The sequence below is a fragment of the Xyrauchen texanus genome, chromosome 45, assembly GCF_025860055.1.
Source record: "Xyrauchen texanus isolate HMW12.3.18 chromosome 45, RBS_HiC_50CHRs, whole genome shotgun sequence".
NCBI lineage: Eukaryota > Metazoa > Chordata > Actinopteri > Cypriniformes > Catostomidae > Xyrauchen > Xyrauchen texanus.
The window spans coordinates 20,627,419-20,639,910 of record NC_068320.1 but is presented as its reverse complement, the minus strand read 5'-3'; the positions used below and the strand labels follow the sequence as shown (position 1 = coordinate 20,639,910).

The 12,492-nt window shown below is 36.6% G+C and overlaps 1 protein-coding gene across 4 annotated transcripts; it reads right to left on the bottom strand.

Moving 5' to 3' along the window:
- Positions 1-1,091: 1,091 nt before the first annotated feature.
- Positions 1,092-11,377, bottom strand: LOC127637452 (cyclin-D-binding Myb-like transcription factor 1). Of its 4 annotated transcripts, XM_052118526.1 has the most exons (17): positions 10,883-11,377; positions 9,922-10,034; positions 9,679-9,804; positions 9,398-9,489; positions 8,916-9,015; positions 8,721-8,797; positions 8,450-8,607; positions 8,323-8,355; positions 8,112-8,221; positions 7,635-7,863; positions 7,386-7,537; positions 4,771-4,923; positions 4,494-4,579; positions 4,202-4,360; positions 3,876-4,073; positions 3,629-3,752; positions 1,092-3,523 (listed from the first exon to the last, which is right to left on the bottom strand). In XM_052118526.1, the coding sequence occupies exons 2-17, from the start codon at positions 10,025-10,027 to the stop codon at positions 3,486-3,488; spliced, it is 1,941 nt and encodes a 646-aa protein (XP_051974486.1). In that variant the 5' UTR covers positions 10,028-10,034; positions 10,883-11,377; the 3' UTR covers positions 1,092-3,485. The 4 variants fall into 4 exon arrangements, with proteins under 4 accessions (XP_051974486.1, XP_051974484.1, XP_051974487.1 ...); XM_052118524.1 differs by lacking the exon at positions 10,883-11,377 and having other exon boundaries at positions 9,922-10,864; XM_052118527.1 differs by lacking the exon at positions 10,883-11,377 and having other exon boundaries at positions 3,629-3,675; positions 9,922-10,864.
- Between the last annotated feature and the right edge of the window lie 1,115 nt (positions 11,378-12,492).

The following is a 12,492-nucleotide window of genomic DNA, read 5'->3' as shown; positions in this document are numbered from 1 at the left end:
CCTAATTAATATATTATGTAATTAATAAATATATATATCTATAATACATTCCTGTTCTCTGTTTTGCATTGTGTTCGGCAGATGTGATTCCCCAGTTCTGAGGGGTCTTTCTTATCAAACATACCCGATTCAATTAATTAGCTCATTAGTTTAGGCTCCATAACCTGAACTGGATGTGTCAGATTAGTTAGACACCTAAAATGTGTAGTGCTGGGCACAAATGTGTGTCAAAACAGCAGGTTTACAACACGTTCATTCACTTTTCGGCAATTTACTGGAGCTGGATTTAAACCTGCAACTACCCTATCATGAGGTTTGAGTTTGCACATTTCCACTGTTTTGATTTATTGGGGAATTACTGGTCAATTTGCTTCCTAAAATCAATTGAAAATATTTGAATGTAAACTTGCAGTAATGAGGACAAGGTGATTGGCCCAGAGCCACTTAGTGTCTGTTTTATGCTATTTATGGCATAGATTGAGATTTAAGGTACTAAAATGTATCCTTTGCTTGATAAGTTTTAACAAAATGTTTAGAAGAGCATTTGTAATAAGAATTCACTAGTGCTTATGTTCATATTAAGTCTAAAAGTAATGATGAACCTTGCTTTAGTTTGTAGTGGACACATAACACATGTACATAAAAGACTTTAGGTTAAATGACTATAAGGAAAAAAATTTGTATTTTAGATGATGTGCAGTGTGGGGTAGTAACAGATTACATGTAATCTGGATAATGTAATCAGATTACTAAACCCAAGTACTTGTAATTAGATTAAATAGCATTTTAAAATACTCAATCAGATAAGTTACTTTTTATGAATTACCTGATTACTTATTCATTTATTGAATTAAGTACTAGCCACCAGCCATAATTACACTGAAGCATTAATGCTGTAAAGTTGGTTTTACGAATAGCTTTTGTACTTTGCTTCAAAAGTTTACATTTAATGTGCTTTTGCGACATGATTTGAAGATTTGTTTTTTAGCATGTTGATTTACAAAAACAGTATAACTGGTCTAATCTGTTAACACACATGGAGCATGTTTGTGATGACAAAATTGTCAAAGTAAAAACATTTTATGCGCCTTTTTTATTTCACTCTGAAACACACAAAGTAGCAAGTAAATCACACACAAATCATAAATACTCATATTTCGATCCAATAAGTACATTTTCATTTTGTTCAGTAAGCAATATGTCAAAATGGTACAAGTTAATCAAATAACAAGTATTAGGTCAGAAGTAATCTAACAGTAATCCCAAATCAACCAATTGTATGTAATCCAAGAGATTACATTACTGACTAAAATTGTCGTCATGTAATTTGTAATCAGTACCAGATTACGATTCAAAAGTAATCTAGTTAGATGATGTATCTAGTCACAAGATATTTAGCATTTTTAATCTTTAAGCTTCTGTTTTCTGTTCACTGGTCCTGTGGTGTGACAAATTATATTGTGTACATGTAACCTCTTCATTAATAATAATTTTGAAAATACACACACCCTGTAATCTACGAATTACTCCAAACAGTTTTGGAACAAATTGGAAAATGCTCAAATAGACTGAAATATACGCAATTTGTTTGTATAAAATGCATTAAGAAAAACAAATAAGAGACTATAATGTCAAAGACATTGAAATGCAGGTCTTTATCCATATGGTCATGTTCTGGTTTACATTTGAGGATGATACTCCAAAAACTCAACGCAAGTCTATAGACTCAATATAGATACAATAACAAAAATGTAGGCTTTCCAGTACGATAGCTCAAGGTTTAATGGATGAATCAGGAATGTACTGAATTAATCAGGGATTTAACCACAACATTCACATCCACAGTCGTGTTCCTGAACTACAATAATCCAACAATCCCAGAAACAATTCATCTTAGTATTGAGAACTGTTAAAAAAAGCATTGACATGCAAGTGGTGACAATACTTTGTTTATTCAATAAATAAATACAGAGGCACTAACTTACAGGTTAGGTGAAAATGTAAACCCTTTGATAATTTATGGCTGTCTAACCTAGTGGATATTTGGAATAAATCAAACATTTAGGTACATCCTATTTAGTATGAGAAACAGTGCATCACATAGATATTAGGGCTGGGCGATAGGACGATGTAATCGAATACTGACAATGTCTTACAAAGATCCCGAAGCCGATTCCGAACAGACATGATCGACAATATCGGGAAATATCAAAACCATGGATCTGAGAAGTCGCCAAATATATTAAACAGTAGCCCAGGGTGCGAAACTAACACCCGCAAAATGCGATGAGGCTGAATCCAGTGCACAAGCTCCTCATCCAAATGTATTTCAATCTACCCGCAACAGGCGGGTGACCTGTAAGACGTCTCGGAGTGACACATGACAACAAATGCTGTTAGTCACAAAGACATGCACTTGAAAAACACACTTTATTATATTTTAAGAACAGACAAAAGAAAAGGTGTCAATAGCTATGTTTCCATTTTAGGAATTATTTTGCTCTGGGCCCCCTACCTATTAAAATAATACAGTTTCAAATTTGTTGTGGGCCCCCATGGACCTTTGAGCCCCAAGAATTATTAACACATTTCACCCCACTAGCTACGGCCCGTCCACGGAAGTGACGATTTTGTTCTTTTGAACACAAGGGATGGAAATGCGGCTTTTTCCGCATGTTTTGATCCGCTGTTTATTCAGGGGTGTGCAGCACGAGCCTGTCACGTGGAACAAGCGTACGTAAAGAGTTTTCATTGTGAACGCAACTCTGCAGGTTCAGTAATATATATCTTTATATTAAAGATACAAAGATGAAAGTGATTAAATCATAAAGTCACACAAGACACATTCACCTTGAACCTAAATTTGAGTTCTATTTTCTTTTCTTTTTTGAAGCAAAAACATTCAGCGACCCTCGGCAGGGGGGTTGACAATCTACTCGTTGACGAGGTACTCGTGTACATAAAAATATTTTTTATGTACATATCGCCCAGCCCTAATAGATATCAAGTATTACTGTTAAGCAGGAAAGTGGGCTACAAAAACAAGTAAAATCAAGAAATGTGCACCAAAAAAACAACAACTTTGTAACAGTAAGGGTATTACATAATTTTAAACAAACCATTTAAAAAGTGTTGCTTCATCAGGGCATTTAATGTTCGTAATTGCATTGAGACACAGGTGAGGTTCAGGTAATTACAATGCACATAATTCATGCGAATGCTTTTGTATGATCTTGCAAGCTGTAAAGCTGCATTTGACCACATGTAAGAGGATTTAGCCTCTAAATGTCAGTTGCATCCAGACCACTTTCACATGCTTCAATCCAAACCCATCATTGTAATGCGACTTTGATAGTAACGTGTGTTGAATAGGTTTTGCTAAGTTATCTGTAACATTATTGTTGGATTTTCCTGAAAGTGAAGTCTGATTGATTGGGCATCCTGCTTAATACAGCAACTATTCCATTTTTCAGGTCAGTGAGCATTCAGTCTGAGCCCTCCTCCTGGTTTTCCAAAATGGGATCTACATGGGAAAAATAAATGGCTGGAGTTACAAAGTGCTATTCTGGCCTATTAGCCTTGTAAATAACTTGCCAAACTTAGCTAGTAAACTAGTAAAGAACATTACCTGTCAGTGTTCCAAGGGGCAAGACAGAATCTGTGCCGATATCTTCACTAGAGGGAATAAAGTTACTTGGGGATGGAACCATAAGCACGGCTTCTTCAACTATTCCTGAATCCTCCACTGTTTTCTATTTTTTTTAAAAAGACACTCCAGTTGGTAGATTGCTACTGAATGCACTAGAACAGCTCATAAGGGAGACATAGGAACATTTTGGTTTAGCTTTTTAAGGCAGTGGTTTAGAAGACGGTACCTTTTCTACTTGTGCATCCTCTGAACTCAGTTCACCGTGATCCTCATCCCCAGAGTTGTCTGAAGGCTGTTCCTTCACAAGATCCTGCTCTGCTTCCAACTCTGAATGGCTAAGATGGTCAGAGAGGTCTTCTGAGGTTACTGTCTGGATAATGATGCCCGGGTGAGACATCTGAACTGTCACATTTTCATTATCAGCCTTAATGAGAGGAAGAGAAAAAGTGAAAAGATTCAGTGACAGCAGTAAACAAATATATATATTTTTTATGTTTTGTTTTTACAATTTGCATTATTTATCAAATGTTTTGTGCTGAACTGTGGGCTTACTGTGAGGCTGTGTAAAATAATCTGGTCTGGGGAAGATGGTGAAGCTGCAGCTGTGAGTGTGACTGTGGGATTGGCTGAGAGTGTGAGTGGGAAGCTCTGATTGGTTCCTGTTTGGAGAAAATAGGTGCCAGGGGTACCAGTGGGCTGCAGGTGAAATGACTTGGAAGGAAATGAGACAGACATTGACATAAATTATCTATAACATCCCAAACATAGTATATAAATAGCTTTCAATAGATTTGTAAAGGATTTGTACATTTCAACCAAAAGAATATCGATTTGCAGTACATACGGGTAGTAATTCAAATGTCTGTAAAGCTCCAGAGTTCAATGTGATCGTTTCACTGTCTGAGGTGCCACTTGCACCATCTGAGGAAGCTGTATACAAGAGAGACTTGCATTGAAACTAGAATGGCATTAAACTCGTTTACCCACAAAAACTATTCTAAAACTCCCCCCAACCTGCAGCTGCAGTCAAACTTTCCACAGAAACCACAATCACATGATAGCTTTTAGTTAAGTGGAAAGTTCAATAAATGTGCATTAGCAGGTATGTTAGCTGTACTCACAGACATGTGTGATCTGGACTGGAATCTGGACTGGGATGTGCAGTGCAGTAACAGGGCTGGGTGGAGCATTTGCAGAACGTGAACCAACCACCACGATTTTGTTCACCGTAGATGGTGGAGCTTCCACAACATCCTGCAGGCCTTTCAACAAAACTAAATACACAAAGAGAATACAAGAACATGTTGCTTATACACAAGTGTCTGATAAGTGTTTTTACAGATAAAGGCCCACTGTGGCAGAAATTTGTTCAAAGTAATTAAACAAACAAACAAAAAAAAACACTTTCAAGTAGAACATTTGCAATACTAAATATCAATAATTGAGGGTTAAGACCATGAGCAATGTTCCCTAATTTTTTTTTTTTTAATAAATAAATAAAAAGCAAAGCTTTTATACACATTATATATGTATAAAAGTAGTTGTAACATTTTGGCTAACTGTGCCAGCGTCATAGTTATGTTGGCTTAACAAAAATAAGGTGTCTTTAGAACTGTTCTGAGTTCCATTTATTCAACACTGTCAGTTAAGCCATTAAAGTAATATTCCGGGTTTAATACAAGTTAAGCTCAATCGACAGCATTTGTGGTATAATACTGATTACCAAAAAAAATTATGTCAACTCGTCCCTCCATTTCGAGGTTACAGTGATGTACTTACAATGGAAGTGAATGGGGCCAATCTGTAAACATTATGATACTCACTGATTAAAAAGTATAGACACAAGACATATGCGTTATAGGGACATTCAGTAGTTCTCTAGCTAGTGTTAGCATCGCTCTTCGTCATGTATTTTAAGTACCGATATGACAGTGGTGTTAGACGCTGTACTGCCATCTATCGATGTGGATGAGCATGATCGTCTCTGCTGCCCCTGCCAGCTTTGAAATATCATTTGCATCTGGAGAGTGTCAGAGTTTGAGGTAAATTGTAAATGTATTTATTACTACTATAAAATAATTGCTTTTCCTTAAAACAAATGTCAGAATTCAAGCGAACGGACTTCTAAATTTAAGGACAGATTATTATTATCCCTCATATCAATAATCTTTGGAGACTTTCTATGTTTCACGTTATTTCTAAAGACAGTTATTACATTTATTAGAGAACTACTCAGCGTATTTTACCTCAATTATCTAGCGACACAGAATGTTATGGTAAAGGAAAGATTATAATTGTTTTTATGATCAAATTTAGCATATCCATGAATACTGTATTTGAAGAACTCCAACGTCATGGTTTACACAAAATCCACAACAATCACTGAGCCAAGCTACTAAACGAATGAAGATGTATGCCGTTTCATAGAGGTGGAGGTATTTGGGCACCCCTTACTATAGCTGTGATAAATAAAATAAAATTACAAGTTACTTTCCGATAGCGTTGTAAACACAGCTGAAATCTGTCCATTACTAACATAGAGTTGAAGTCAGAAGTTTACATATTCATTTTAAACTCAGTTTTTCACAATTCCTGACATTTAATCATAGAAAACATTCCATAGGTCAGTTAGGATCACTACTTTATTTTAAGAATGTGAAGAATCGCCTCTTTCAGACATAATAATGACAACTGCTGATAAGTGAGCAGCTGAGGATCATGCGTGAACCGAGGACTTGAATGAGGGGGCGAAACGTTTCAGTTGAGAGATGTAAACTAATTTTTCTATTGAATATTATGCATGCAGAATATATCTGAATTTGTGATGAGCAGGATCATGGTTTCTGTCAAAAAGGACGAGTTGATTAAACTAGTTTAATCACTTTTTATGCTTTATACATGTGTAACATCCACGTTTGTATATCATTGTCAGAATTGGGTGCTTTAGGTGCAAACCTTTAATGTAGAATGTAATGTAAGAACACTGAATGAAACACTCACAATAAACACCCTTATTATTAGAACTTAATTAAATAAAATGTAATAATCAGCAATATGCGTTACACATGGCTTTATTGAATGTGTTTGTGTGTGTATTCTACAACGCTAGTGTATTAACATCATGTTGAGTGACGTCATTACGCGATGACGTAAAAGAACCGGTGAAACGTTTTTTTTTTTTAACCGATTCGTTGAAGCGAACCGTCATAAAGAACCGGTTTGCGGAAAAGAATCGGACTTCCCATCACTATGTGAAAGTCTTTTAGTACAATCACTAGCAGGCACATGCATCAGCTACGTGCAGTCGAGGATCGCGTGTGCGGGTCAATAAAATTTAGGCCGCGAAGTCAAGCCATGGGGCTGTGCTGATGATGCAATTTGCGTCACACATACTATGCGCAGAGTGATCCGCAATGTGGAAACCCCAAGTATACTTTGGCCTTAACTTCTCCTAGAGCTTTCATGACTCATCCACCAAACCAACGCAGACCTTCAAACTGTTCTGGAATAGTTTGTCTTTTCTCACTATGTTTTTTCTAACAAACCCACAAATGGCTTTTAATCTGCTATAAGTCTCTCTCTCTCTCCCTCTCTCTCTCTCTCGACAGTTTATCTGACAATTTCTATGACAGTCTAACTATCTATCTTGCTAGCTGGCTGTTTGTCTTTCTTTAATGTCTGTATATTCACCAAACTTTCAAATTATAAAACTTGTCAAGCTATCTGATAATCTCACCAGGAAAGGGAAGTTCTTTGTGATTGGCCACTTGTCTTTTGATGGTCCACCATTTGCTGCGGAGCCACTGAGGCGAGCGAACGCTGCTCCATCCACCGGCCAGAGTATCCCAATTAATGTCATTCTCATTCTCTACGTCCAGCTCAGTTATCCTGCTCATACATATTTATAATGAATGATACACATTAAACATTATGATGAACAGATGTATAATACCCTCCCTTTGAAAGATGCTATGACCTCACGTACCTACGAACAAGGTTAATATCTTCTTCTTTGCTCCATTCTGTGCCGCCGCTCTGTTTCCAGTTAAGATAATTGAGCCATTTAGAACGACATTGTTTCTCCGAGCGAGAGCCAACGAGTTCTGCTACAGATGCCCAAGAGACGCCCTGAGTAACAACATCACCAGCCTCTGTGCCAGTCAACTCATGGACCACCTCTGCCAACTTTCTCTCCTCCTCCTCTGTCCATTTGCCTGGATGGTAAGGATGTTTAATAAGATGTTAGTGTTGGCCAGTATCATTCCTTTCTCAAATGTGAAAAATATCTGTCCATCAAACTGAATTCTAATAGAAAAAAATAAGTATCTTTAGGGATGCACCAATATGGAATTTGTAACGGATAATTAAATTTTTTTGCATTTGAACCTAATTATAAGTAAATAATAAAACTTAGAATCTGTATTTTATAATTAAGAGTTGTTCAGTTTGCTTATTGACTGACCGGTGTTGCATGTATCCTTCATGAGTCGGCAGCGATCTTTCACAGAAGAAGCACTTCGACCAAGCGCTGCCCCGATGGTAGCCCAGTCATTCCCATGTTTCTCCCTTAGCCTGATGACACATGCACAGAGAAACTGAACTTTAACAATGTGCACTCAGGATGTGGGGCCAAACTTACAGCATTCATGATCACAAATCAAAAATCAACTTACTCTTTCAGTTTATTGATCTCCTCATCAGTGTATCTAAATGACAAGAAAACCGTAAATAAAATATCATAGCATGCATTTGCGTGTATACACAATAGTGTGCAATAGATAAATGCAAACGTGTCCATACTTGCCAACGTGATTTCGGTTGTCATACATTCGTAGTACTCGTCTGTAAACTGCAAATAGTGGTCTGTTCAAACCCCAGGCAATACTGCGGTAAAAATCTTTTCTCTCCTCTTTGGACATTTCAAAGATAATTTCTGCAGGGTCCTGGATCCCTCGGTTCTGATTGGATGAATGGATTGGTAAAAGGCAGATGATAAGGGCACAAATCAAAGGTGCCACTGCCAACAAATGTGATGCATGAAAACAGTGATGTCTTCATAAAACATGCTCACCTTCAAGTAGTTGTCTATGTTACTCATCAGAATATCAATCTCCTCTTTTGACCACATACCCTGTTTCCATTTGTGACCTGAGAATGTTTAACAAATTCCATCACTGAGTGTGTTGACACAGGTTCTATAATTATGTTTGCATGTATCGTGCCAATGGCTATCCAAACTTGTGCACATACAAAATGTCAAATTTACCCTTGTTAACCAGTGTGTCTTTATCTTCTTTCGTGGTGAACCAGGCTTGACTGACAGCTGATACATCTTCAGCTTTCTGTAGGCCAGAAGAATCCTCGTTCTTTTGACAAACATATATTTTAACATCTCTTAAATGCTCTACCATTTACAAACACATTAGTTCAGATTTTTTTTTTTTGTGTGTTAAAGCACACCTATCATATTTCTTCTGAAGACATGGATTAAACCACTGGAGTCATATAGATTACTTTTATGCTGCCTTTATGTGCTTTTCGGAGCTTAAAGGTTTTGGTCACCATTCACTTGCGATGTTTGAACTAACAGAGATGAAATATTACTTTGTGTAAAGCAGAAAAAAAGTAATGATGAGTACAGAGAATTTTCATTTTGGGTCAACTATCCCATTAAATTCCAAAAGCATTATTAAGCAACAACTAATATACAATTTTCAAATACAAACAAGAGTGAACTAATGTTGCTACCTGCATCTGAGACGGATCATCCTGTTCCAGCTCTCTTTCTCTCATCTCTGTAGCAGTCATTGTCACCTCAAAACTTTCATCGCCTTCTGTAACTGAAATAAGCAGAAATCTAGTCAGACAATATTCCCATTACTGCCCATTGCATTATGTGTGCTTTAATGTGTTTAATGTTAAATTGCTTCCTGCTATCAAAGCTTTTTAATATGTATAAACAATCAGTAATTAATTAGCAAAAATGTAACTGTGTACAAACACATGTGTGCTTATGTGTTTATACTCACTTGGTAAAGTGACAACAGAGTACTCTGCTGAAGTAGAATCCTGAGGGTCTTCTGCGTCGTCATTGGACAATCGCGGGCGTTTGTGAGCCGGTTCAGAAGCCTCGTCAGAACCCAAGTCCTCCCCATCTACTCCAACGCATGTATGATACAAGAGCATTACATAAACAAACACTTCCAATACACTGTTATAAAGCATAGTGAAAGGGGACATATGGTTTTACACCTGATATGGATGTGTCTCACCGTTTTGAGGGTAGTGCAGGATTATGTTTCCATCTGTGTCCTGAGTAAATGTGACAGAATTGACAGATTCGAAGGTCACAGTGGCTGGGACATCTCGTGGGTTCATGCTCAGTCTACAGGTAGGCAAACAGACAGAAAAACTCATTTGTAATAGATGCCCATGAGTTTTCCAGTTGTTTGTGATTACTTGATTAGGATATTTTAAGCCATTTTAAAAGAGATTTCACTCCATGTCTAACTGCTGAAATATATTAGATCGGAGCATAACTAGAAAAAATTTTTATATTCTATAACTTTTTAAGATTTAATTAATTTCAATAACTTTTGCAGGCTTGAAAAATCACACTTTCAAAATTCCCAGACATTATTGTTATTTTTTTATTTTTTCATATGTTTATATTATTATTTTTTTGCAACCATCATCAGCTCCTCCCCAGGGGAATGAAGGTCGTGTGCATTTTTTTGCATTGGTGTGTAATCGTGTTAAGTGTGTTATACTAATGTGATACATTTTGCCAATGTAATTTACACAGTCTGCTTTCTACCAATGCTGCTAAATATCTCTCTCTCTCTCTCTGTCTGTCTGTCTCTCTCCCTCCCTCTCTCTCTCTCATTTAATATGTGATTCGTTTATTATGATGGATCCCCAACAAACAATTAAACCCATGATGCCAATTCAAGCAACCTGTATGCATGACTAAATACAAAATACACAGCTGAAGACCTCAATCTAAACATGTTTGACTTATTGCGAAATCTCCTGTTTGCTCATTTAATTCAAGCGGATCAGGAATAATGAGACGCCATGTTCGTTTGCAACATTAGCCGTGACATGCAGGCCGCATTTATTCGATGGTACATCAATGTCACGATTTAAAAGTAAAAAAAAAGATTCGGGTTTGCATCAGTCCAGCGCACGGGGTGATCGAAAGTGAAATTAAGGTTTGATTTTGGTACTTACTTCCTGTTTTGGGTACGGGGACTTCGCAGTGACCAGGATGAAGGCAAATACCAGGATGGAGGCACGAGCTGTTTTTCGCCTGTCCTCCTCAAGAGCGGAAGAGTCTAGAGGAGCCCACTGGTGACTTCCGGTCCCGAAATGGCCTTTGTTGAGTTGATAAACCTTATATCTCCTAACTTGCTTTTATGTGGGATTATTTCACTTTGTTAACTTGATAAATCTGACTGTGCTATCTTTGTGTGTTTGTGGTTACATAAACTCATATGAATTACAGCAGATATATTGAAACGATTTCAAATTTAAAGCAGTGTCAGCAGCACCATCTACTGCTGACATTATGACAACACTATTTTGGGATAGATAAAGTATATTTTCTTGTATATATTTGGGTTGTATTGATTTTTCCTACTTAAAACAGTTCATTTGTTGAAAGAAATATTGTTTACACTATATCTAATGGGTACAACGGGGCTTTTGGGTTCACTCAAAATGATAAATTATCTCATCATTTACTCACCCTCATGCCATTCATGTGTATGACTTTCTTTCTTCTTCTAAACACAAATAAAGATTTTTAGAAGAATATCTCAGCTCTGCAGGTCCATTCAATGCAAGTGAATGGTGTTCAAAACTTTGAAGCTCCAAAAAGCATATAAAAGCAGCATTAAAGTTATCCATCCGATTCCAGTGGATATATCCATGTCTTCAGAAGTGATATGATAGGTGTGGGTGAGAAACAGATATATTTATAGTCCTTTTTTACTATAAATTCTCCTCCATGACCATGCCCAGTATGTGGCGATATGCATGAAGAATGTGAATCGTCAAAAACAAAGGAATGAGGAAGTGAAAGTGGAAATTTATAGTAAAAAGGACTTGAATATTGATCTACTTCTCACCCACACCTATTATATTGCTTCTGAAAACATGGATTAAACCACTGGAGACTTATGGACCACTTAAGAAAACAATGTGTTTTATGGGGGCATTTAACTCCTGCAACCTGGGGGCTTTTTACCCCAAATAAGCTCCTTTCACTTATTGGCCAGTTATTCAAATTGTTATTTTATTTAATCACCTTGAACAAAACTGAAAGTGACAAACAACAATTTCAGGGATTCTCATTAGCTATATAAATGAGCAACATTTGAGATATTAGATTAAAACTCAAAATTAAACTTTACACATTGCTAAATATTCCTGATTCATGAGATCATTGTATGCAATGTATTAGTGATTTCTATTAAGTGCAGTGAAAAAAAAAGTGAAAGTTTCTATTTAGTGTTTTGGGAGAAAATTATATGAAAAGGGCCTTTTACCCTGGGGGCCTTTAGCTATGTTGTACCCTACATCTAATATATACACTAACCGATATACTGACTTAGGCTGTATCTGTATTCAAAATATATATAACAGCAAAAGTTTACTTCATTTTCTGAAGAATATTTGGTTGGTTGGTCAGTTGGTTGTTTGCATGGTATGGCTGTCAGAACTTTATGAATTTAACTGACGTTTGATTTGATCTGAAACAAGTGTTTTGAAATAAGGCTAAATAATAATAAAAATAATTTACTGCAACAATTTGGAAATTAACTGAACCTATTTGAATG